The 25713-nt window shown below is 42.9% G+C and overlaps 1 protein-coding gene across 4 annotated transcripts in view; it reads right to left on the bottom strand.

The window, feature by feature from the left end:
* The window catches only part of CLSTN1 (calsyntenin 1), a 30027-nt gene extending 6620 nt beyond the window's left edge, over positions 1–23407 (bottom strand). Inside the window, exons 1-12 of one of the 4 annotated variants that reach the window (XM_030963626.1) lie at positions 23161–23407; positions 14244–14366; positions 10383–10412; positions 8816–9011; positions 7112–7320; positions 6746–6895; positions 6462–6647; positions 5124–5372; positions 4143–4264; positions 3234–3396; positions 2065–2115; positions 260–417 (exon numbers count right to left, since the gene is read on the bottom strand). In XM_030963626.1, the coding sequence (XP_030819486.1) occupies positions 260–417; positions 2065–2115; positions 3234–3396; positions 4143–4264; positions 5124–5372; positions 6462–6647; positions 6746–6895; positions 7112–7320; positions 8816–9011; positions 10383–10412; positions 14244–14366; positions 23161–23227 (1704 nt within the window). In that variant the 5' untranslated portion in view covers positions 23228–23407. The remainder of the gene's footprint in view (positions 1–259; positions 418–2064; positions 2116–3233; positions 3397–4142; positions 4265–5123; positions 5373–6461; positions 6648–6745; positions 6896–7111; positions 7321–8815; positions 9012–10382; positions 10413–14243; positions 14367–23160) is intronic. The other 3 variants (XM_030963628.1, XM_030963627.1, XM_030963629.1) reach the window with 3 other exon arrangements.
* Between the last annotated feature and the right edge of the window lie 2306 nt (positions 23408–25713).

The raw sequence follows: 25713 nt of genomic DNA, 5'->3' as shown, positions 1-25713 counted from the left end.
AATCTGCACAGCTGGTAAAACAGAGGCTTACAAATATGGAGTTTCTCTTCAAGATTTAAAAGACAACAGAGTAACTTACATTTCTAAGACCAGGTTTATACAAGAAAAATTTCCTACTTTTATGTAATATTAATGCAGAATGCTACAAGAGATAAGCTTTTTATATCTGGGGCACCCTGTTAATTCTGCCAGTAAAACTTGTAACTCTGATCAGACAAGGAATATGTACATGCTCCCCTTTGTTTATATGCAAATTTACCTTCACACCTTTGCCAACACCGTCAGCCATCTGCAAATCCAGCCCCTCTTTGCAGGTGTAGAGGCAATCAATCACCTTCTTGTTCTCCAGTTTACCAGAACGGATCATCAACCCTGCCAGATTGCCTCGGAAAAACTGAGCCATGCGCAGTTCGCCACCTTCAAAACACGAGGGAGGAAAAATCTTCACTCGTTGTGATTCTTTTTGCTTTTTCTTTTGTAAAACAACAAGTATGCCAGCTGATACACACAGCATTATACACATGCAGGTTAGTTTTCATCCATTCTGGGTGTTAACCTTGTGATTAGGGTCAGGCACAAAGAAAGAATTAAACAGTTCACCATGCACGTGGCCTTCAGACAGCTGTGGCCACCTTGAACTGACTGCTCCATGACAAACATCTCAAAAGAAGCCCCATACAGCGAGGTGGTGCTCAGAAATCAAACACAATGGGATGAGCCATGAAACCTGAATCTTCCTGCTGGGGTAACACCTCCTCCTACTCAGGACACAGGACAGCATCCCTCCAGCTGTGAGGGATCTCCACTTAAGCCAGCACTGCAGGCTCTCCCTGCACTCCAAGGGTAGAAAGGAGCTTTGTAAAGTCATTCAGCTCATTCTGAGAGGTGTCCAAGAGTTACCTGCCCCCTCTAAAGGTGCCATCTTCTCTCTGCAGATTCAAGTGAGCAGTTTAAACCCAGGTAACTCAACTGAGTCTGATAAGGGCAACCTAACAAGCCCTTTATTCCCCAGTTTTTGAAGATGATGTCACCATGATCAGCTAGTCCATCTTGCTAAATCCTGGGGCCACAAAACATCACCTGGAAATGTGTATTTTCAAGCCCATTACTTACTAAGCAACCTGACTTTAGAAAGATGTCTAAGCTTGTTTTAGAAGTTTTAAGTGATAAAAGATCCTTGGTACAACTCAAATATTCAGTGTGAAATGTCCTGTTACAAATGACACCATTTTCATATAGCTTCAGCTTCTGGAGCCCCTGGATACTGCTCCCTTCTTGCCAAATTAAAATGTGATGCACAGCTAGAAACCTCTTGCCAGTTACATCCAGACTATTCCAGCTATTCTTAAACTTTACAGGAAGGGTACATGTCTTGAATTCACTTTTAAAAATATACACTAATTTTAAGTATCCCAACTCAAGACACAAAACCCACCAAACTATCACTAAAATTTGTTATGAGGAAATAACCCTGTAGCAAATCTGAAATACCTGGTAGCCAAAGCTTTTTTGCCCATCACAATTAGAATTTTATATAAGTATCTGTGAGTATCCCCTGTAAATTACAGGTCTGTGTTTGTGAGCAGCCTGATCTAAATATGAGATCAGTCTTGTTCTGAGAGAGGAGCAAAGGTACCTGAGTTCCAGAGGTCCTGCCCAATGTACTGAGTAAATTCTATAATAAAGACACATACCTACATGCATAAATACATACATATATACAGGATGATGTGTGTTTATGCTTTAACAAAACTGGATGAAAGAGATTATAGCTGATATTTTACAACAGCAACTTTTTTCACCACCGTTGCAGATTTGTACATGGAAGTACATTTGGATGCAATCAAAAAAATACCCAAAACAAACAAAAAAACCCCAAAACTAAGCAGAAGTCAGCTGATGATGCTCTGCAAATAGAAGCACAATGAAGACACAAGCCTAGGAGAGGATTATGTGAAGGTCAATGGCCCAAATGCAATGCCTGCATTTCATGCTGTGTGCGAGATGAAGCAATGTCTTGGCTTAAAAATGAAATAAAACAGTAGGGAAAAAAACTCCAGCAACCTGCAGAGGTCTCGGGCACAGTTTCATTGTCATTTTCACTTCCTGTATATTCTGTAGAAAAGCAAGACAAAGAATAGGACAATAGGGAAAGGACCAAGTAGTTACAATTTGGCAAACTCTCAAATGCAAGAAAATACAAAGCAGCACATCCCCCAAAGCTTGCTTATATTGGACCCAGCTCCTCAAGGATTATGAGTTCTTGGAAACAAAGAGCTGCAGTGCAGGGGAAGACACATCACTGTGCTGGTACAAGAACAGTCATGGCACCACAGCCCAAAGAGCCCCCCACACACAAGCAGCAGTGACACCAGCACGAGCTGCAGAACCAGGAGAGGAAACCTCACACAAACCCTTGTCTTTAGTAAGACAACACAACTCTAACAACTGGCTCCATATGAGGGGAAATTAATGTAAGACCCAGACTAATACAGTAAATCACCAAAAGGTATTGAAAGGTAATCAAAAGAAGCCATTATCAACACAGATTTCTTAATCAATAATAGAATCACATGTATTGAGCAGTCAATTTATCAAATGGACGCACTAAAAAATTAAAATTGGCTTTTAATTCTTTAAAAGAAATGTTACAAGGACTTCTTTAGAAGGATAAAATCTTTTGCTCCTTGGAGACAAGCTGCATACACAACTCAGTGCAGTCTAAACAGAGCAGACAATAAAGCAGATGTCTATTTTTATAAGCAGAAATGGTAAAATACCCAAGAGACAGCACTGCTGTGTTGCTCTGCAGAGCTGTCTGCTGGACAGGCTTCCATTGATGAGAAGGCTTTTCCTAGAAGATGCTTTTCAACCTACTTGAAATGAAGTGCTCTGCTTGGTAATCTGAAGTATATGAGGCATTGTTACAACTACTATTAAAAATAAGCTAACAGTATTCCCCACGGCCACCACAAAAATCATGTTGATGGAATACAGGCTGGTGAGCAGCCTTGTATTTCACACACCTGTGGCCAATGAGAAAACAAACAAACATTCATGGAAAAAATTACTCAGAGGAAGTATGTGATACCAGCTTGGAGCAAAACCCATCTGCAAGAGGCAAAACACGTTACATTTCATGCACTAAGAAGACCTGCTGCGTACGTCTAGATAACCACAGAGATTTCATTAGAAAAAGTTAATTAGAAGTATTAACAATTGTCAATATTTACCTTGCCAGCATGCTCCAACCACCAGCTGTGTTTCTATCTTGGAAGGGTGGAGTGGGTAATCCTCAGTGACTGGGAAAGGATCGTAGGAAACCCCATCCACGTACAGAGACACCGCAGGAAATTCAACATTGACCACATAGTGGTGCCACTCTTTGTCACACACCTGAATAGAGAGTTTGAAAAATTCTGTCATTTTTTTTTTCTATTGCAGCTCAGTAACTGATCTGGTGCCATGTTTTACATAAACATACGTGCAGATGTACCAACGACCTACAACACAAGCCTGTACAGACACAGTTGATCTTTCACACACATGGCACACATCTGAAAAGCAAACTGACTGCCAAACATTAATAAAAAGTTTCTTTAGTCTGTTGCCAATACAGGAAGCTGCATATACTTCCTTTCCTTTAATTTTTATATTAAATAACAGCCTATTCCAATCTAAAAATGCATTTCTACATGCATGCACATCCTGAAATACTGTTATAAGACAACCTTACTTGACAAAGGACAGGTATTTGCTGAGAGGAACTGTTAAAAAACCAGGACTATTTATCACAAATCCAGGGGGCTGAGAAAATGTCACATGCTCAGAAGTACTTGAATGCTATAATCAACCTGGAATAAATACTTCCTGCTTTCTCATGCACTCCACCTTAGAGTGCATCTAGTGAAGACAACTGCTGTCACAGCTGTAAGACTGATGCTGTACTTTCTACTTTATACTCAAGATGAAAAGCTGAAGCCAAGCCTGCCGCTCGATCACAAGTGAAAGCAGCACTGCTGGGTTCTGTAGAACAGGAGTTTGGAGGGGCAGGAAGCATTTATTACTAAGTACACTGTCAGAGGTGGTAGTGGTTGCTGGCTTTCACTCTGGGCACTGTACCCATGAGCTCCCAGGCTCACCTGATTGAGCTTCCAGTGGAACTCAGCAGGCTGGTAGGACTTTCCCTGGGAGGGATCCTGGCGGAACAGGAACACCAGGCGGCAGTTGTGCACGTACAGGGCGTAGTGGTGCCGGTTCATATCTGCACAGCAGTTCATGTAACAGCGTTAGTTCCTGCACTAAAACCTCACCAACAAAATGCACCTGCTCTGCAATCTCACACTTCAATACCAAAGTCACTGTCAGGCAGTAAACAATGCAGAAGTAAATCAGGCAGGGTAAGAGGAATGTAAAACATCTGCAGCAGCAGTGAGGGCAAACACTCTTGAAGAACCCGTGAGGCTGCAGAGCAGACAGAGAAGTCTCTATCCAAACCCACCTAAACCAAGGCACAGCACTGAAGAGCCAGAGATAAACCTGTCAGCAGGAGAAAAAGAGCTCTACTTGCAAACAGAAGAGCTTTCTTTGATACAAATGGCAATTATGGAAACAGGGTTATCACATTTCCTTCCTGTTAATGGCATTTTCCAAACTATTGTTTCTGTGTCATAAGCAGAGAGTAAAATTATGCACAGAGTAAAAAAAAAAACTTAATCTCTGGAGAAAGAGAAATTATATCCTCCTAAGGAAAATAAAGATATAGCAGCAAATGCTGTCACTAGACCTGATATATGTGGCCCAATGTTTTTAGGCAGCATCAAGAACAAGGCTATCTTTGGAGATGCAAACTCCAGGCTGCAGTGCCAGAATAAGTAATCTACCACAGTAAAAGAAGTGCATGATGTAAACTGAAACAGAATTAGAAAAACAAGTCTGCCCAATCTGAAGCTACATAATCTAAGGCTGAGTCTAAACATAAGCACAACAGTGATTTTTAAAGTCAACTTCATATAAATTCCAAGAAAAGCTCAAGGTAGAGAAAACACTGTCACATGCGCTGCCAGAGCACATAAAAAACCAACCAACCACAAAGACTGTTTATAATTGAAGTATTGACAAACCTGTCTTGTCTGAATTGCACAGAATTGTCTCTTTCTCCTTGGTTCCGGGCCCATGCCTCATCCATACTGAAATCACGAAGGGCTCTTTCAGATTGACTGTGACAACACCATCTGGAATCTTCACAGCCTGTGTGCCATTAAACTCGAAGACCTGGTCGCTGTCATGGCCATTATCCGTGGGCAGCCCCACAGTCCAGTTAGCAGCACTGCTGGGAGGGGGCAGCAGCTCAGCTGTGCCAGAAGCAGCACCTACAACACAAATGATCAAACCAAAACAGAAATTTAAAAGACCACCACAGGTTTCAAATTCAACTGTTTATCTCAGCACTAATTTCTCAGCACCAACTGTCAGGATTATGCACTGCCATCACCCAATTCTCCTTTTAAATAGTGTGGCACTAATTACAGGCATCTAATACCATGGTAACTTCCACAAATTTCACTTCTCGGTGGACAACTAATCTCATAATAAGCAAATTCAACCTCCACAGCTATAGAATCTTATTTTGCCCCTATCTCAAGAACCCTTTCATTAATGCCACTTGTCCCTCAGCCCCACGAGCACGATGTCTTTCTCTGGGCACTGTACTTAGCTGTGAGACCAGAAGTGATCCAGCTGAAGAGAGTGCACAAGCATCCCCTCCTAGCCCACAGCACAGTCAGCAGCAGGTACCTTTAATGTCACACTGACCTCAATCAGGGAACAGCTCAGGAATTGCCTGGGTCTCTGGGGTTACATGCTACTCAGACTTTCAATTACTTTCAACTGCAGCTGAAGGCATAAATCGTGAGTGATAATTTATCCTGTAATCTCAATTCTTCCATATGGCTACAAAGGACTCCACTGACTTTTTGTAAGACCTTTAACTGCAGCGTAAGTAGATGCCAAGGGCATTTATTCCTAGGGCAAGCACAGTACAAATTTAACTGATCCAAGTTAACTGGTTTTTTCTTGGTTTTCTCTAGTTTTTTATCAAGTATTTCTCAGATTGCAGCCATTACATCCATCATGCTGAGAAAAGTAGAGGCTTTAACAGCTATACCCTTCCACACAAATTCTTCCAGCTCTTCAATATGAATCTCATGCAAGGGACATTATTAGTCTACATAAGACAGCAGAGAGGCAGAAGAAAGAGATTCTTTACCACATTTGAGAATTATTGTAGAAGTCACCTTCAGGCAATTTCATGCCTTTTGCTGCCAGTGAGGAAATGAGTTGAAGGAAACTATGTGCAAATGAAGACCAGATCTACTCATTGATTTCTGGTCTAACATAAAATTCAAAGTAAAACTAGTAAGCAAGAGAGACCACTTTTATTTTAACAAAAGCCTTCTTACCACAGAGCCTGTGGATGGATTTCTCAGAGTAGGTGTCTCTGTCACAGCCTTTACCAATATGGTTGGTTTCTAGTTCCACCATTGCTTCAACTGAGGTTATTGGCTCATCACATGTCTCCAAATGCATCCCAGGGAACAGAGCCAAAGAACCAGTGCCAGGCTCGTATTCTATTCTTTTGCTCCAACCTGAATATTTATTCAAAGAAACAATATTAAAGATCTCTCGTGTTTAACTGAAGGCACCAGCAAATGCTAAAAGCAGAGAGGAAAGACAGCAAACTAACCTTGCCAGCCAGGCTTGCACGTAGGCTTAACGCTAATTTTAACCAACACATCTTCAGCAGCTCTCTTCTTCCCACAGTCATAGGCTGTTACTGTCAGTTTATACTGGTGCTCTTTACCATAGCTTAACTTTTCTGTGTTTTTTATATAACCTGACACAGAAAAAAAGTCAATTGTCAGACATCAAGACAATTCTTCAGGGTCATTACTGCATCCAGGTACCATCTATGTACTTCATACAGACTTGAATAAACCCATCTGCAAGTGCATTACCCTGCACTGTTTGACTTTTCAGTGCCAGGCTCCAGGCCCAGGTGGCCCTGTTGTGTGGGTGGCCAGTGCCAGCCCGCCCCAGCTCCGTGTCTCACCGTCCTTGTCGATGGCAAAGGGCACGTCTGGAGTCACGATCTCATAGCTGCAGATCTGGCTGAACTGGGGGGAGCAATCTGCATCCACAGCCTCCACCTTGAGCACGTTGTCATACCTCTTGCCCTCGATGACCGTGGCCTTGTAGGACTTCTCCTTGAACACCGGGGCGTACTCGTTCACGTCGTTCACCTGGATGTGAACTGTGGCCCTGCAATGACACACACAGGGCTCCCAGGGCCTGCACACCCTGCTCCTGCCAGCACTGCATACAGCAGCTTCCTCTCTGCCACCAGAGCCAGGTCAGTCTTTCATCCTGACAGTTCTGAACCTGCTCTGCTCCCGTGCAATGGGCTCCAAACAGCCTCCCTCCAACCTGGCCCCGTCTTCCCATACCATAGAACACACCACTGAAATGAAGGTAAATGGCATCTATACTAGCAGAGAATACCTGTTGCAAGAATTACACAGCTAGGTCAAAGCAAGGAATAAGAAAGGAAAACCTGTGTTGGAGGTCTCTTTCCTGGGTACTTTAAACAAGGAAAAATCTGCATTTTACATTTGCCTTTTTTTCTTCCAGTCCGCTTACTTCCATGAATGTGAAGGTTTGGGTTTTGATTAATAGGAATATTTGCACCTGGTTCTGAATGACTGTTACTTTTCGCCTGTTCAAAGAAATGCTTTTTGAGTATTACAGATTCTGCCAAATCAGCTTCTTTTTCACATGAAGTCATCCTTCAGCATTCCAGCTCTCAGAAACAAGCAACCACTGACTAATAAACACAAAAATCTCAACTTCCCTAACTAGGAAAGCAGTGGATGTTTCTCCAATATATTGCTATATAATTCAGTGTAGTTATAGGTTTTGTTTACTATCACCGGTCATTTGCAAATAAAACTCAAACCCTTGTATAGTTATAGAATAGCAAGGGTTTGTTTGTCATGAAGATGATCTCTGCTACTCTATTCCTCATCTTATTTATGCCTCTCTCTTTCCTTCACACAACTGCTCTTCTCCCACATGCTCTGCAGATGTCTACACCAGAGTGTCAAACAGTTATTCTCAAGTGGGTTTTCTAGAGACTATTTTATATTGTGGTTTTTCCTTAGATAAAGATAAGCTAAAGACTGCTTTGTTCCCATTCTTTAATGTAGGCAGAGATGAGCCCCATGCTGTTGATCTTGGGTTCTCTGGTGGGGCTGTCTGGAAATGATAGAAACATGAATGCTTTGGCATTTTGTTAAGCTTAATAGACTGACTTCTTGAAACAGTTTTTTGGATTTAGAAACTGAATTCCAAAATAATCAAGGCTTGGTACCCAATTGCAAACTCTACCAACTCAAGACAGATTGTAAGTGTATCAGCAGTTTCCCTGCTTCTATCCACACCTGGTTTTCTAAGGTAAACCCAGAGACATCAAGGGATAAAGCAGTACCACCTAAGATACAAAAGAAGGGATGTCCAAGCAGTTCACGTCCATTTTGCTGCTCTTTTTATCACTATTATTGCCCTGCTTGAGCAGGGAGGTTGGACCAGATGAGCCAGTGTGGTCCCTTCCAAGCTGACCCTCTCTGTGGTTCCATGAGAAGCCTTCCAGGATGAACACTTGGTTCACATTTACTCTCAATACACAGACCATAAATCACCACAAGCAGGAGACTCCTCGGAGCCAAACTTCCCCTCAGCCCACCCCAGACTGACTTACTTGTGGGATTTTTTTGCATTTGCTCCATCTGGTCCCTTCCCACAGTCATAGGCCTGGATGGTGAACGTGTAGTCCTTCTGCAGCTCACAGTCCAGCTTTTCCTTAGAGCGTATAATTCCCTCACCAGTGGATTTATCCACTACCACTGCTTCAAAGGGAACATTCTGCCCGTGGATTTTAAACCCACAAATCTCACCTACAGAGTTAAAGTAAAGATAGGTTAGAACTGGTCAACGTGATGATGCATTTTTAAAATAAATGACCAAATATTTTGCAGCCAGGGGTTTGTGAGGGTCTGTGGACAAAGCAAGAGCACTGTGCTTTAAAATGGGTGAATTCTGGGAACTTTAGTAAAAAGAAGCAAACGTCTGCCTTCCAAGCAACTTGTTTACTTTGCATCCATTCATGCAGGAGTACAAAAGAGAAAAAGAGAAATGTAGACAGGCATTTCACAGGAGTACTTGAGACAGCTCTAGGACAAGAGTAGATCTTATGTGAGCATACAGCCAAGGCCACTGGTAATACCTTCTATGCCAAGCTACTGGCAATAGCTGGGCAGCTGGCTTACTTTGACCAGAGCAAGAGGTTAAAATGCACAGTTACAAGTCAAGAGATGAAAAGGCTTCAAGTACAGATTCAGCACCATAATTACAGAAATTCTGTCAACAGATCAAAGGACAAAGTCTTCCTGTGCAATGTACCTGGCTAAAATCAGGGAATCAAAATAAACTACTGAATGAGAAAGGTAGAAATACCAACTTCTCAGGCATCCATTTCAACAGCTATCTGCTAACACAGGCCAAATGTTAGTCAAGGAAGCTCTCAGCAAATGTTTTAGAAGGCTTTCCTTCTAGTCAAACTCTTCACCCTACAAACTTGGAAGAGGAGTCCCCAGCACATCAGTTTTAAACACACCACAACGCCAGCTGGCACAGCTGGGTGAGCCCAGCACACAACAAAAGCCACTCAATAAACTGTTTGACCACCTACACTGTGTTTTTACCTCTGCAACTTGTTGTATTTCGCTGGGGATTTTCTTACACCAACAAACCCCACTGTTTTGCTATTATAGTTGCAGTGGTTTCTTGGTACCAACAACACACTCCTAATGAAAACATGTCTAGAGGTATTCAAAAAAATGGGGGCGATTCATATTTTAAATCACTGAAGTCAGTCCTGAAGGGTGTGTACTGCAGGAAGGTGCTGTAATGCTTCAGCACTTCACAAAGCACGTGGAAAACTTCGGCTGTCCCAAAGAAGTGATCTACAAGGGAAAATATCAGAAAATGCTAATTTTCCAATTTTCCCCAAACAACTTCTTCAACGTCCACACAATGTACAATAACCCCAAATGGTTCAAATGGATGTCTGATTTACAGATATTTCTAACCAAGGGTTTGGTTACATAACACTTTTGATCAATATATTTTAAAATAGAAAAAAACTGGGAGAATAAATGGGACAAAAGAGCATGACAGGATCTTCTGTTTCAGTGCTGATTCCCCATTTCATAACCAAAGTTAGTAGGTTAATATTCATAAAAGGGATAGAAAGAACCCTTTATCACCTTCTTTGGTGACTGTCACCTCAAAACTCTCTAAAGGGAAAAAAGACAAACCCATGTCAGTAACAGGAAAGGTTGAATGGGAGCAAATAAGGAAAAGGCAAAGATGCACATATTACACAGAAAAGCTCTGGAAAAACTGTATTTTAAAATTCCAGTGGTGATTTGCTGTAACTGTTACAATTTTAGAGTTTTAGTTATGGTAAATATGATTTAATCTTTTAACCCCAGGTTTTCATTTGGAGAATTCTGAAATATTTTATACGATCAAGGCTTTGTTTTCTCCTTTTCTTTTTTTAATAATACCAACTGCTAAATGAGATATTTTCAAAACTGCATGTTGATGAATAACAGCCCATAAAGTAGAATTTATCTGAATTTATTTACATTATTCTATATAAAGTATTGCCATAATTAGCGACTAAAAAATACACACATTAAATTGTAATCCTGATGAACACAAGTTTTAATTTAAGGAATGTGGAGAGGGAGCTACACGTTTTCCTAGCAGCATAGCATCAAATTTGACACAAAAATGGATGAAACACTACTGCAACAAGATTTCCTCTTAGGTTTGCTACCAGCTATGCAAGTGAGCCACGGATGGGACAAGAGCAAAATCTGTTTGCTTACGGTGTCATCTCCTCTACAGGACATTCCTTTTCTAAAAATCCCCCTCCCAGCCTTGCCCACAGCAGCAGAGCTCCCTTCCTAAGCAAATTGGGGCTGGTGGCATCAGCACTGTCCCACTCCAACATGGGAAGTGCCTCCAGGGAGAGGGACCCCAAGGGCTTGATGGATTTTGTTTTTTTTTTTTTAAAGAATCTATAGAGATTCTGCAAGATCCTTTTCAAAGCTCTCCACATAGTCATGTTTTAAATTAAAAATTCCTAACCCCCACAAAATACTACTTGCATCCCAGAATAGCAAGGGGGAAATAAAGGACTGTGGCTGAGAAGTGGTTTTCTCCAGGGGTGGGAGAAGAGGGACTGAAGCCCTGTTACAAGCACATCAAAAAACCAAGGGAAACACTTCAAACACCTGGCTATGAGACCCTGCACTGCACATTCAGCTGTGTGAAGGCATCCAGATACAGCAGTGTCTGTTTCAAATGTAATAGAAATTCAGTTCCTTTATGCACAGTAAAGGGGAAATCCCTGCTTGAGAGCTTCAGCCATCAGACTGGTTTGAGGCACAAACAATAAACATACAATAAAAAATGTAACTGTCCTTTATTTTATTTTTATTTTATTTTTTTTTTCAGCAAAATCGCTTAGGATCAAATTCCAACATGATTCAATTTATAATGTAGAAAAGAATCACTGAGGAACAAGAATGGTCACTGTCTTCTCAAGCAGATCTGTAACAGTGATGGTGCAGAAGATGTTTCCATCCTGTCCCTATGTGCCAGGCAGCTTGACAAGACAAGCTGGCATGACTGTATTCACCCCGTTTCCAAAAGTGTGTAATTTCACATTTAAAACCATACAAATAACCCAAGAAATAAAAATCTACATAATCCCACTTATTTTTGCACACCTGAATTTTAGGGTCCTACCCACAGCACAGAGTGAGCACAGCAATAAATGTTACTTTTACTTGCCCCACAGTTCATGTACTACAAAGCATCTAAATGAACTCGTTTCGAGATGTTTCGACACGCTCAAAATTGAAATAAAGCAAAAAAGCTCTACTTAAAGTATTTTAAATCTGCAGACAGTTCAGAAGTTTCACAGCTCAGCTAGAGGGCACAATTAATTAAAATATCCAGCCTTTTGAAGCATGAATAAATTTGATTTATAAGCAGGAGCACAGCAGCAAGGGCTGAAGCAGCCAGTTAATCCTGAGCAGTGCTTTGTTTGCTGTGAAAGCACATCAGTGGCCCCGTGGGCTGCTCACACTGAACGCCCAGAAGTGCTGGGCACCAGCAGGGTCTGTGCCAGGACAGCTGTGAGCACAGCTCCAGCAGAGCTGGGAACACGCAGCACTCACCCACCCGGGCTCCTCAAGGACAGGCTGCAGGACTGCTCCATTTCATGGCCCACAAGCACTTCCACAGAGCCCCACGGCAGCCCTTCAACATTTATACAATTCTAACCCAACATTCTCATACCAGGAATTTCTTTACAACGTTCATGTGCCATACTCTAAACTTAATTTCTTTAAATCCATTGCTCTGCTCCTGCTGTTTGAGAAATGTCCATTTTTGAAAGCCAAAATATATTGCTTATACAAATATATTCTGTTTATATGATTTCCCATTGACAAAAATGTTGATTTAATGAAAGCAGGTTTATACAATTTAGATCAACCCAATGGGAAAAGTCTCATTTAAGAAATGCTTTGAAATTGGATTTTCCTCTGCAAACACAACAAAATACTTGAAGATACTCTGACAGTACTTTCTTGAAAACATTCCTATCCAAGAGGTATAAAACTGCCATTTTCAGAATCTGTTCAATGCTGCTGAACTACCAGCACCTACATTTAAAGCACTTAAGAACTCCAAGAGGTGATTCACGTTCTCCTCATCCCTGAGAACACAAGTCAGGCTTCCCATTCCTCTTCTTAATTAACAGATTTTGTGTATCCCAACACAATGTTCTTCGTTTGGCAATGAAAGTTTTGTCCACAGACAGCAGTTTTATTTCCAGTTAAGATAGTAGAAGAGCTTCTGCCATATGTACCCAATGCATGAGGAAGTTTGAATTTCAGAGGTTTAGCATTATCTCTCAACTTCTGAATAACAAATTTACCATTATCTTCAACTTCATTGGAGATAATTACAGCCTTATGATAATGAACAAAACTGTTACTTTAAGCAGTACCTCAAGAAAATTGTGACCAAACTGCCATAAAACTGCAGCATTCAATGAAGTCAGCTGCTGAACCTTTCAAATGGCTCTTAATTTAATTTAATCACTCTCCTATCTCTTCCTCCATGAAGCCAGGCTAAGCAATGCTCCCAAAAGCGGCTCATGTCACATCCTTTAGGTACTTCACTAGGATTCTTAACTCTCAAATTTTGCTGAACCAAATAAGCTTCCCCAAATATCCAATTTAAGCTTGTGTTATCCACCACAAGTAATTTAAATACCTGCAGATGCCCAATGGTATTCTTCAAACACATCTTTCTAATGCCAAACACATCTTTCTAATGTCAAATTCAAAAAAGGACTTTCCTTAATACTGCATCCAATTAATGAATACAGTATGCCTAAACAAAAGTTTTCAGAAAAAAATCTACTGCAGAAGTTTATAAGAAAATTGTCAGTCCTATGTTCAAAGTGAAGAATCAACCCACACTTGGCAAATATCTTGTGTATCATTCTCTATATTCTTTACTGGAGGAAAAAAAGCCTTTTCTTCAGCCAGAGGAAGTTGTTCAGTTTTCAAAATACCCTAGACTGTTAAGCAAACTTATCATAGACATGCAATCCTAATTCTACTAATTAGTATTGTCACTTTATTAAGACACAAATAAAAATCGCTAAGGAAACCAAAAACCAAAACTCTCTTCAGAATGGTAAGAAAATCATTGTTTCAGAACTCCCACGCTGAATGCTGTGAAATGTGGAATCTGGAGGATTGAAGAAAAGGATAGACACTATGAAAACAAAAATAAACCACCAGAAAAATTACCATGTACACATGAAATTGAAAGAAGCAAAGTACTTTCTGGTTTGGATACATGGATACAGCTGCAAACCTGAAATAAAATACTGGTCTATGCACACACATTTCCTAGGATCTAAAAGCTTTGAAATGTTATGCTAGTGTTAGGGAAAACACACTAACATAGAGCATTTGCCCCCAGGAAAGCATTTCTACATCTTCAAACAGAAACGTAGATGAATTCTTTACCTGCAAAACGCAGAGGTGCATCTTTGTCCAGGGCTATTAGAGGGGGGTCCAAGAGCACCGTGTTGTCATTTTCTGTAACTATGCCATGATAGGTTGTTTCAATCCATGGCTTATGCTTGTTAACTGAAGGGAAAACAAAGTACAAAGTCAAAACATTTGAAACTGACAATATCTTTAAAAAATGTTTTATAATACTAATTTCTGTATTTTCCTCCTTTGTAATTCTGAATCGAGGTTTTAATAAACTAAAAAATTCGAGACAAAATCTTGGCTAAGTATGTTCAGAAAATCTGAGTGTCCCTGTAGGCTTTCCAAAAGTAACTCAGAGAATTTAAATTAGTTTCTAACTATGCTGGGATTTAAGATGCCCCTGAAGTGCAATTCAAAAACCTGCTAACAGTGATGGGGAGCTGCTGCCATCAGTGCCAAGTGTGTCACCAGCAAAATCTCAGTCAGAAACAAACTAGAGAACATGAAACACCACGGTTTGTTTACACTGTGCTTCCCCCCACCATGGAAAACCGGGGATACAGCTGGTGCAATATTCTTCAGAACATGAAGACTTGTTCTCAGGTCAGCTTTTTCTCCTGTATAGAGGGTTACATTATCATTAAGAAAACAGGTGGAAAAGAGGTAACATTTCATTTCTTTAGTAGTTGTTTCAACATACTGGGAAACCACTAAGAAATCTCACACGAGACAATCCTTCACCTCTGCACAGAAGAGCCTCCAACTGATCCCCTGAGCCTGTCTCAGGATGACTGGTCTTCCTCTGCTGCAAAGAAATGCAGTCTCTTTCCCTGTCAGCCTCAAAAAGAGTTTTTTCTACTACATCACTAAAGATGCAAGATCAAATCATGTTATCTACTAGGCTGTCATCTACTGCGTGACAATCCAGCAGGAGAGTCCCTTAATTATTAAACATTTAGCTTTATTTTATGATCCTCAGCTCAGGTGCTGGAGTGTGACTGCCTGAGTTGCTCCTGGATGGTTACGTTTCCTCAATAGCACAATTTTCCCACATGCAATTCTGGAAAATTTCATGTATCCAGCTGCTTAGAGCCTACTGAAAAACATCTTAAAGGGCCTGAAAACTGCTCCTTACCAGACAAAACCAAGTAATCTTCAGCAAATGATGCATATAAGAAACGCTTTGCTAGAGGTTACAACAAACCCACCAAAGAGCATTCCATAGGCAACATCACCCAGGTTCTGGTCTGCAGGAGATCAAGAACTTAAAACTTATGAAATGCATGCCTGTGCAATTACAGCAAAATATACACTACAGCTTGAACACTACCACACAGCTGAGTCCTGCTATTTCACCTCTAAAGAATTATATAAGCAGGTTGTCATAAGGCCGGCAGAGATGGAAAGCTAACCCAGACTCTTGAATCCTGTCTCTTCAACCAACTAAAATGGATTCATGTCTTGTGCCATATGCTTACCTAGGGGAATTAAAAAAGAGTGATAAAAGGACACTTCAATAAATGATTAAACCTAGAGAACTCATACAGGAAACCATAATACTCCCAATATGCTTCCATCCGCAATCTTTTACTAGTTAGTAGCAACAGCAGACAGGATATATCAGCTTCATCCGTAACAATGCAGCAAGAAAGATCTCACAAGAAACTGTTTTAATGCAAACCGTGTTTAATTACTCCATGTGGTTTTCCTTAATATGGCAACACTCTCTTTACTGCCTCAGTAGGCTCACACAGGCACACTTCCAGCATGCAGCACAGCACAGAGGCAGTAAATGCCAAGCACACTGCTCTATTTACCCAGAGCAGCTCGGTGCTGCAGCACCCTCCCAGAACAAACCTGCTCCTCTCTGAGGCACTAACACAGACTCCTCCCTGCCAGGGAAGGTGCCAGCAACTGCCCAGGTCTGAGGCTCCCATGGAACACTCACCCACAATCCAAATCTGGTCTCAAGAAAACCATCTCACCAACACAACTGTGGCTTCAGGAGCACAAGGAGGTCACAATTGTGTATTTTTATGTCGGTACATCCAGGACAGCTACACACCAACTGAAAATCTGAGTCCTTTCATCTGTTCATCTTCATTCTTGCAAGGATATGGTATAAAATACCAGAACAGATCTCTGCCAGAAAAAACTCTCCATCTCCATTCTAATGCTTCTGAATGTGGATTACAAAAATACTTAGGTTTTTTTTAATGTTCTGAGAAATCTTCTCCTAATTTAGCAACCTCCTAAATCCCACTACTGCTGGGTAGGGAGTTCTATAAAACCTTGAAGTACTGTAACCACATATGAACAGAATTTTGAGTATGCTGAGCATCTGCAGAGTCTAGTGAACCTTCAAACAACAGGCCCAGTTGAAAGCAAAGTCATGTCTTTTTATTGTGCTGCAGACAATAAAATCATAAAGCTTAAACCCCTTTGTGTTTTGGAAGGCTAAAGCATCACCAGATTCTAAAACATAAAGCTTAAATCCCTTTGTGTGTATGAAGGCTAAACATCACTGGATTTTAAAACACCAAACTTACTGCTGAATACCCAGGAAAGGCCTGTTATCCATATTTGTGATCTACCGACTTCAGCATAACCACACACTGGAAGAAATTCTCAAGCTAGCATTTGAAATATGAAGTACAGCTTACATCACTGCTTCCCTTCAATCAAACTGAACCAAGTATTATCCTGATCTCAGCTGCTTAACTAGCATTAAATGCTGGACTGTGAAGGGGTAGTTTAATTGTCACGGAACTCCTGCAATCTACAGAAGCTGTTCAAAGACAGACCAGTAATTTCAAACCAGAACAGCAGCCTATCCCAAGCTTGGCACTAACAAAGTGCCCTGAGCTGTTAATCTCTTGCCATTTAACTGGGATAAACTACACCGGTTTCCTTGAAATACAATATTCACACTATCTGTAAGTGCCTCAGCTGGAATCTGCTGTAAATCCCAACGAGCATTTAATCTAGTCAAGTGGGGGGAGCTGTGCTGGCACAGCCTGGCAGACTTTGCCTGGCTTTTAGGGGGCACAAAGAAATGCCAAGGCCAGCTCAGCAGAGACATTTCCCGGGTGTCACCCTGAACGGAGACGCTCCTGCCAAGCCCTCCCTGCTGCCCAGCCTGACAGAACACGTCCCTCAGCAGAGCACAGCCACCTCCCAGCTCTGCTCTCCGCAGGTAATTGCTGCTGCTGCTGCAGGGGAGGAACTGCACGTGTGCCTCCAACACCAGCTTTGAAAATACCATCTGCTCGTTGTCTCCTGAAGCAGAACAGACCAGCCTGACCGTGCTGCAGCAAAGGGAATGCTCCTCAAAGCAAGGATGCTTCCTTCCCAAGAGCGATGGCTCAGGCTGCAGAACACAATCCAGCAGATAACCAGCAGCAACCTTTTCCTGCTGCCTAAAAGAATTAATGAATGTAAATGAACAGGTAGGCAGGGCACCTGGGTTTAGGGCTAGTATGGAAACTTTCATCACAAGCTATTAAGACAATCAGATTAATTCAGCTCCGTAATTTTAAAGCAAATACTAAAATCAAATGTACTTATCAAAGTCCTTTCTGAGGACTTCTGTTTTCTTCTTACAAGTGGTCGGAAGTTTATTTGACTCAAATGGGATCTGGCACCTACATAACCAAAGATTTAAACACACCTCACCCAGAAAGGACTGTAGTTGGAACCCTTTTTCTTCTCAATAACTACTTCTAATATACAGGGCTGTCTAGCCATGTTGCATATTGTTAGAACTGAATCAAGATGATTCACGTAAAAAAAATTCTTAAGAATTAACTGGTTAAACATATTAAACTCAGTAACAAGTACTAAAGTTTGAAAGTTATTTTGTTCAATCTAGTGACAGAAACAACAAAATCCTCATTCTGAAAATGTACCTTTGAGACCTCATGAAAAATGCATAGAAAAATTCACAAAAAGAGAACTATAGTCTCTGTTAATACAGATGAACTAGAAGAGTCCTTTACTTGTCCTGAAGGTCTGACAAAAACTGATTACTGTGTATCTTTTTCTTAATTGTCTTACTCTTGATGCAAGAGATCACAAGGAAGCCTTTCAGTGGGACAATAAAAACTCCAACATGTCTTACCTTGAACAGTTGTAATTTAGTACTGTTCTGATGAAATTTCAAGCTGTATCATTAAAAGAACAAATCTGTGTAGTACCTAACCACAGAAAAATACAGTCCAGCCAAGGAGTGAAGAGCTACACAATAAAATATGCCTTCTCCACCCTGAAAGCAAAGCTGAATAAGAGAAGGCGTAGCCTGGCCTGATTACAATGTGTGTTCTGTCCTGCCCAGCCTGCCACTCACAGCTCCTGCCTCCAGTCTCCAAGAGAAAAGACCCAGGATTAACTTTGGGTATCAGCAACTTGAAATAAACCAGTGGTAATGAAAAGATATATTGTGTTTGTTTATTTAACTGGGTCTTCTCAAACCTAGAATTTTGTCAAAAGTCATTGTCCTACAACCAGGTCCAAACAATGGGGTAAAACTGAACACAAGTTCTGCTCGAGTCCTGACTTCCTCGATAGCATGGAACTTACCCACAGTATGAGGCTCCAAGACAAATTACCAATTCCACTGCTGAGAACTGGAGGCAGCAGCAAAGCATGAGGGAGTGAAGCCAGGAGACTCACCTGGAATACCCAGGAGATGCCCCAGGACACAGATTAAGTAAGAGCATGGATATCCACCATTGCCCTCTATGGCTCCTGGCTGAAGGAAAACCCAGTGTGTGAAATTCACCCCACAATTTCAGATCTCTGTCTTGGACACTGCCACAGTTAAGGAACACTTCCAACTCCTGCTCTGGAAGCTCAACAGCCATATACTGGAGCACAAGATAACATTTATAATCTATCAGTTGCCCACACTATCAGCCTGTACAATTAACACTACCTCTTCAAATACCACATTCAAACCAATAGCTGTAGGGATTCAACAGGGTTTTATTAAATTGGGTTTTGCCTAGAGAAAAATCACTTTTTTATCACTACTTACAGAAAGTTTCCTGTTCTCCACTGAACCAGTCGCCTCTATCTGATTTTATTTGTACAAAGACACATGGAAGTTTTGCTATAAGCCTGATGAAACTAAGAGACATGCAAATGACTGATTAGAAACTATTTGCAATTTTTACTACCCACAACTGCAACAGAAGAAACATTCAGAGCACCAAAGACCTTAGACAGACAATATACTGACCAAATTTGAATTTGGATAAAAGCCTGTCAGAGAAAACAAAGATTCCACCACAAAACAGTTTAAATAGGATTAAGACAACAAAGCCTTAATTTCAAGTGAAATTTAAAATGTTTTACACTAAACAGAAGACTGAAATAGAAAACATAAGACTTTAACTACAAACACTAATTTAATAAATGTTATCTTAAATGTTGCTAATTATAATGCAAGAGTGGAAACCCCTTTCCTTTTAACTGTTGTCGTATTTATAAACTTTGCTCCTTGAAAGGAAGCAGTATTTAGAAATACAGCAAACATCACCCCAGTATAGCTGGCACTTCTGGCTCTACTTGTTGACTCCATTTAAAAACAGGGAAACCCACTGGGAGCAGTAGCTGCAACTTGTTTTCAATCAGATACAAAGCAAGTGAGATGAGACCTAATACTATAAACAAAAGACAGACAGACACTTCTTCAAAGGCACTGAGGTTTCCAATAATCCCTTCTAAAGACTCTAAGGAGGTTTAGTCCCTACTGAAGCCAATGTGAGTCAATCAGTACAAAACAAATAAATTAGAGTGCAAAACAAGATTTATTTAAGACCAAGGCTTCCGCCTCACTGAACTCTCCCATGCTGAGGTATCATTTCTGTCTTTGACAACAATGATAATGCTGCAAGATATGTGCCCCTTAACATCACAAACCACGTTTCAGAGAGACTTCCCCCAATGGAACTTAAGAGAATGAGATAAGGCTCAGAAAAATGGTAGAAGAGCTTTTCTTCAGAAAACTCTAATGACTACAGATGTTTTTTCCTCTCTGCATAACAGTTTCAGAGCCACAAGCCACTCAGCTATCACATACTCGGGCTTCAGGCAGGAAACATGGCTTTACCCAGAATACCAGAATTCTAACCTGTGGGACGTGCACATTATGCAGAGCTGTGGCCTGACCTGGGTTTAACTTCAACCCTTCTAACTTCCACACCACACTGAAGCCCATGAGCACAGCTTCTTTCCTTCGCCTTAAAAAAATCTTTGCCATTATCTGCAACTGGTGATTTTGTGTCTGCAGAAACATTACGACCTCAAACCAAAGATACATACATTTATTAAGTCTAGAGAAGTTTCTGTCGACAAATTTTCCAGCTACCTCAGCACAGACAGCACAAGCTGCAGCCCGGTAACATGGGAGAAGACAACCAGCACTGGAGTATTCCAAACACAATGTATACCATGCTTGCCCAGACCATGTCTCCTCCATTTCAGTTTCCACAGCAGTGCATTATTTTAAATAACACATACAGAAAAAGAGATTAAAATTGTTTACATGAACAGATGGCTGTATATAATGCTTGATCAAGCACTATAAATTGCAGAGAGGTCTAGTACTGGTTAATTCTCTCTCTTCCCAGCGGTTTCTTACTTTCATAAATACTTGAAGAACAAAAAAGAACAGGCCACATAAATAGCCAAATTGTCTCTACATAATGCTTTAGGGTAGTGTTACATTTCCTTGCCTCTAGAAAGGAGAAAGAAACCTACCTAATCTCCAGCCCTATATTTAAAAGGCTGTTCCCATGTCAAAGAAACATCTGCAGCAAGACTTGGTAGTAACAAAGTGGTTTGTGGTTTGGATTTAAGACATTCACAGCACCACATAACTTCCTGAAATAATCACAGATCAGCAAAGTTTCTTCAAGATAGTATTACTTCCATCAATACCCTTTCTAAATGATAGCGAGTTGGAAGGGCCCCAAGATAACAGAGTACCACTCTGCCTGGTCAGGCCCATGGAAGCAGCTCCACTTCCCATCCTGCTCTGGTCAGAGACACCCAACTGCTGCACCCACAAACACAGCCAGAATGCACTGCTAGGTACTGCTATTCCACTGCAACAAGCTTGGAAATATTTGGGTCAACTCGATCAATTACAAAACAAATTCGATTAGATTAAAAGTTTTGCATCAGCTGGACAGGAAAATACCTCTTTAGAACCCAAAATCACTCTCTGCACCCCTTAAAATAACTACAGAGAAGATGGTAGGTCAGCTAGCTCACACCTGCCTTTTGGGCAAGATCGCATCCTCCAAATGCTATTTCCCTTTCTTTCCAACATCAAAAAAGAAACCACTTTTCACTCCCCTGTTCCAACGACAGGAATGGCAGAACTGGCAAGTTCAACTGTACTTGGAAAAAAAAAAAAAAGGAACTGGCAATACAGCACAAAATGGAAAGCTTACCATAAATGCTTCTGAACAAATGCCTTTCCTAACAACAGGGAAATAAAAACGAGCAGCCCTTGCAGCTTTCCAGGTGTCCTCCAGAGCTTACTCCTCACTAAGTGCATCTTCACGTAATATTATTAACAGGCCTACCTACAGCAGCCAAAATGCTGCAAGGACTAAGGCAACTGCACATACTAAGCCGAAGCAGCCCTCATTCTGTAACTCAGTTATGTGTGATGAAGTTAAACAGATCAGGACCTGCAGTCCAGCAGCTCTGTAGGTCTGACTGAAACAGGTACAGCCTCCAACAAGCTGCAGAAAATCTGCCTACCAGCGCTGTCCTGGGTAATGCTGCCTAAATTTGCCATTTGTTTCCAAGCAGCTTTCTTGGAAAATGGTTTTTGATATTAATCTTATTCCTAATTTCAAACGATAGAATTCAAAGACACTATGCTTGTGTACTGGTGTGGTAAATACTACATTTAACGATTCCAAGAACGCTGGTGAACAGACTGTACTTGAGGGATCTTACACAGGTAAATGATGGCCACTGTCAGAACAGCTGGCAGAAGACTTCCCAGACATACTATAGCATCAGCTTCTTCATCCCACATAGGGAAATTGCATCAAGATGTGTCCATAACACATCTGTTTGGCTGTTTTTCAGATCAAGAACTTCCCTTCAACGTATTTATAAGCCATTTTACAGCCGCACTTCTAACGTACGCTGCTATTCAATGCTCTTAAATCTCATCATGCGATCAGCTGAATCTTGCAGAAGCAGCATTCCCGATGCCAGGGGTAACCTTCAGGTGAGGAAGCGTCTCCGAGCCTCTCACTGAAGCCTGCCGGGGAGCAGCCCCGCAATGCGTATGATGCTGCTGCTCCTCGGGATCAATCAATAGCCACCAGGCCCACGCTCACATCGCCAGCCCGCACGCTCTGGCCCAGGCAGGCGCTGCTCCGGCTCATCCCGCACGGAGCTTTTCCCCGCCAGCCCAGCCAGGCCCGGCTGCCAGGGGGTTTTATCCCCGCTGCCGCCCCGGCTCTGCCCGGCCCTGCTCCAGCCGCGTCTGCCGCTGGACCCTCCCGGCAACAAGTGCCGCCCCCCGGCCGCCCCGGGCCCCGTTATGTAACCGGCGGGCGGACACAACGAGCGCTGCCGCCGCGCATCCCCCGCCGGGCCGGGCCGGGCTCTGCCCTCCGCGGCTGGGAGGGCTCGGGGCCGCTGGGCGCAGGTGAGCCGGGAGGACGAGCCGCCATCCCTTCATCCCCTCTGCAGGTGCAATGGCCGCGGCGCAGTCATCCCGGCCCCAGCTCCATCCTCCCCCCTTCCCCTACCCCCGATGTCTGCCCACCTCCGCGCTCCCTCCCCTGCGCAGGGCGCCAAGGACACCGTCCCCTCGCCCGCCCGCGGCGCAGCTCGCCAGGCGACCCGGACCGTCGCCCTCGCCGTCGCCAAGGCGCCGAGCAGCCTCCCCCGCCCGCCCCAGCCGCGTTACCTCGAGCGGCCGCGGCCGCTCCGCAGAGCAGCGCGGCGAGCAGCAGGCGGGCGGCGGGGGCCGGCATGGCAGCGCGGAGCGGGGACGACAGCGCGCAGCCCGGCTGGCGCCCCCCGCTGGTCCGGGCTCCGCTGTGCGGCGGGCGGAGGGCTCAGCTCGGCCCCGCGGAGGAGGAGGAGGAGGAAGAAGAGGAGGAGGAGGGAGGAGAAGCGCTGCGCGGCCCCGCTCCGCTCGCCGTCCCTCCCCTCCCTCCCCCGCCCACCCCGCTGGCGGCTCCTAAAATGGCGGCCGGGCCCGCGCCGGGCACCAGGCGGGGGAGGGAGCGAACCAACGGCGCGGGGCGGGGGGCGCCGGGAGAGCCCATTGCGGACCCCCGCGGGCTGCGGCGCGCCCCGCCCCCGGCGCTGAGGGCACTGCGGCACCGCCGCCATGGCGCTCCCTCATGGGCATTGCCGCTCCCTCACGGCCACCTCCCGCCCGTCGGGCCCGGAGCGCCGCCGCTGCTTCGGGCGCTCTGGGCTGCGTTTGGCTTCTTTCTTCCCGCGGGCTGAACCGGGCTGCGGGCAGGGAGCAGAGGGGCCTCCCCGGCGCGTCACACAGCTGAGGGAACCTGGTACCCCTCCAGAGCCTCACACCGCTGATTTAAATTGATGCCCTTCCAAAGCCTCACACAGCTGATTTAATAAATGCTGATTAAGCCCCGAAGTCGTTAAAAAGAGTTAAACCCCGTATGAAGCTATTTAAGAAATAAGTAACCCCATATAAAGTTATTTGAATGCTTTTGCCCTAAAATTCACACGTATTTTCAGAAAAAAAAAGAGGAAACCGCTGGGTTTTACCCAACCCAAAGCTGATGCCAGACTGGGAATGGGATGCACAAACCCAGTCAGCAGGTGCGATGGAACAAACTGCCAACACCTGGTGCTACAGCATCATTTAGGTTGCAAAAGACCTTTAATATATTCAAATCCAACTATTAACCCAGCGCTCCTGTCTTGCTGTTTTGCCACCTCTAGAAGTGCAATCCTGCAGGAATGTGCCCAAACACAAACACACCTTGGTGCTTCACTGAGTCTGTCCTGCAGAGTAACAAATCCTTTTAATGTAGGGACTTCTATTAAGGCAAAAGATTACTTCTGTTTGGAAAAATTTCCAAGTGCTGTCTAAATGAAGAATTTTCATTAAGTTGCACAGAGCTTGTCCTATAATAGAAAAGTTCTTTGCTCTACTATCCAAAATTTCAATGAGAAAATATTTCAAAAAAGGAAAAAATAATACCATGATCTGAGTTTTGACAATTAAAATACAACCAACTTATTTTATAATTAGATCTGACTACTCATGGTTTTTACCTATTAGCCATTTCACTCCCACAGTGAAATAAAAATAAAGTCCAGAACGTTCAGGATCCTAGAGATGTGGTATTTCCTTATTTTCTGTGCAATTTAAATACCAAGATTGATCTGTGCTGGAAAAGCTTTCTCCTCCCTCCTGAGGCAAGCCCAGGGCTCTCTACCTGGTCACCCCACACTCGAGATGGAGGAGAAACCAAAGGTGAGAAACAAACCCACTCACTGCCCTGGAGCAGCCACTCGGGTCTCACAGGGTGACAGAACCTGGTCTGTCCGAGCCAGTGCATTTGGGTATCCAAAGGAAAATGTTCTTCCTCTTCCATGCTCCAAACCAACCACTTTTACTCGCTGTTCACTGTGTCTGCAGAGCAGAGCAGGACCCTGAAGAGCCATACCCTGAGGCCCAAGACAGTGAACATGCCCAGTTCCATCCTGTGCTCTGGAGCTCTCCCTAAGCCAAGTGACACCACATTTATTCCATGGCCTGTAGGGCAGCTGCTCTATCAAGAGCTAAGACATCTTTCTTTTTTTAAATAAAGCTAAAGCCTCAGTCTAAACCTCCTTGATTTCTCAGCCTGGCTAACATATGCTGGATGGCAGATCATGTCAGAAGAAGCCTGGAGCCCATCTGTTGCCAGAGAGCTGAGTCTTTACATTCTGCCAACGCAGCTTCAGCTGACAGGGTGCTACAAGATGTGTTTTTCTTTTGTATGGAGAGTAGGACTGTCCAGCACAGTGTGACTCTCCAAGTGGGCTTACTAACATACTGAGTAAGAACTACCCCATTAGCAAAGATTTGCTGGGCAAGATCTCATCAGTTGAAAGATGACTGGCCATTGATGAATACACAGTGTAACACATACCCAGTACTCACCCAAATACTGGATTTTGATTAGGAATCTAACTATGAACAGAGCTTTAATGTCAATATAAAGGTACGTGAAGAAGGCTGAATGTCTGGCCAGTTGGCATTCACATACACATTCTCTATTAAAACATTTTTTGCAAAATAAATCATCATTAGGTGTGGCAAAAGCACATTCTAAAAGAGCTCTGCATTTCACTTGGGCTGTATGATACATTTTAATAGGAGAAAGCAGAGCACCATGGAGCACAGTGAGAAGGGGACTTCAGTGTTACCATCAGGACTCGTTTAAATTGTTCTTATTCTGCAGAATTAGGAAGAAGAGACACTTTTAAG

Source organism: Camarhynchus parvulus, chromosome 21 (genome assembly GCF_901933205.1).
Source record: "Camarhynchus parvulus chromosome 21, STF_HiC, whole genome shotgun sequence".
NCBI classification, from domain to species: Eukaryota; Metazoa; Chordata; class Aves; order Passeriformes; family Thraupidae; genus Camarhynchus; species Camarhynchus parvulus.
The sequence above is the reverse complement of the archived record's forward strand: the minus strand, read 5'-3'. Positions and strand labels throughout refer to the sequence as shown.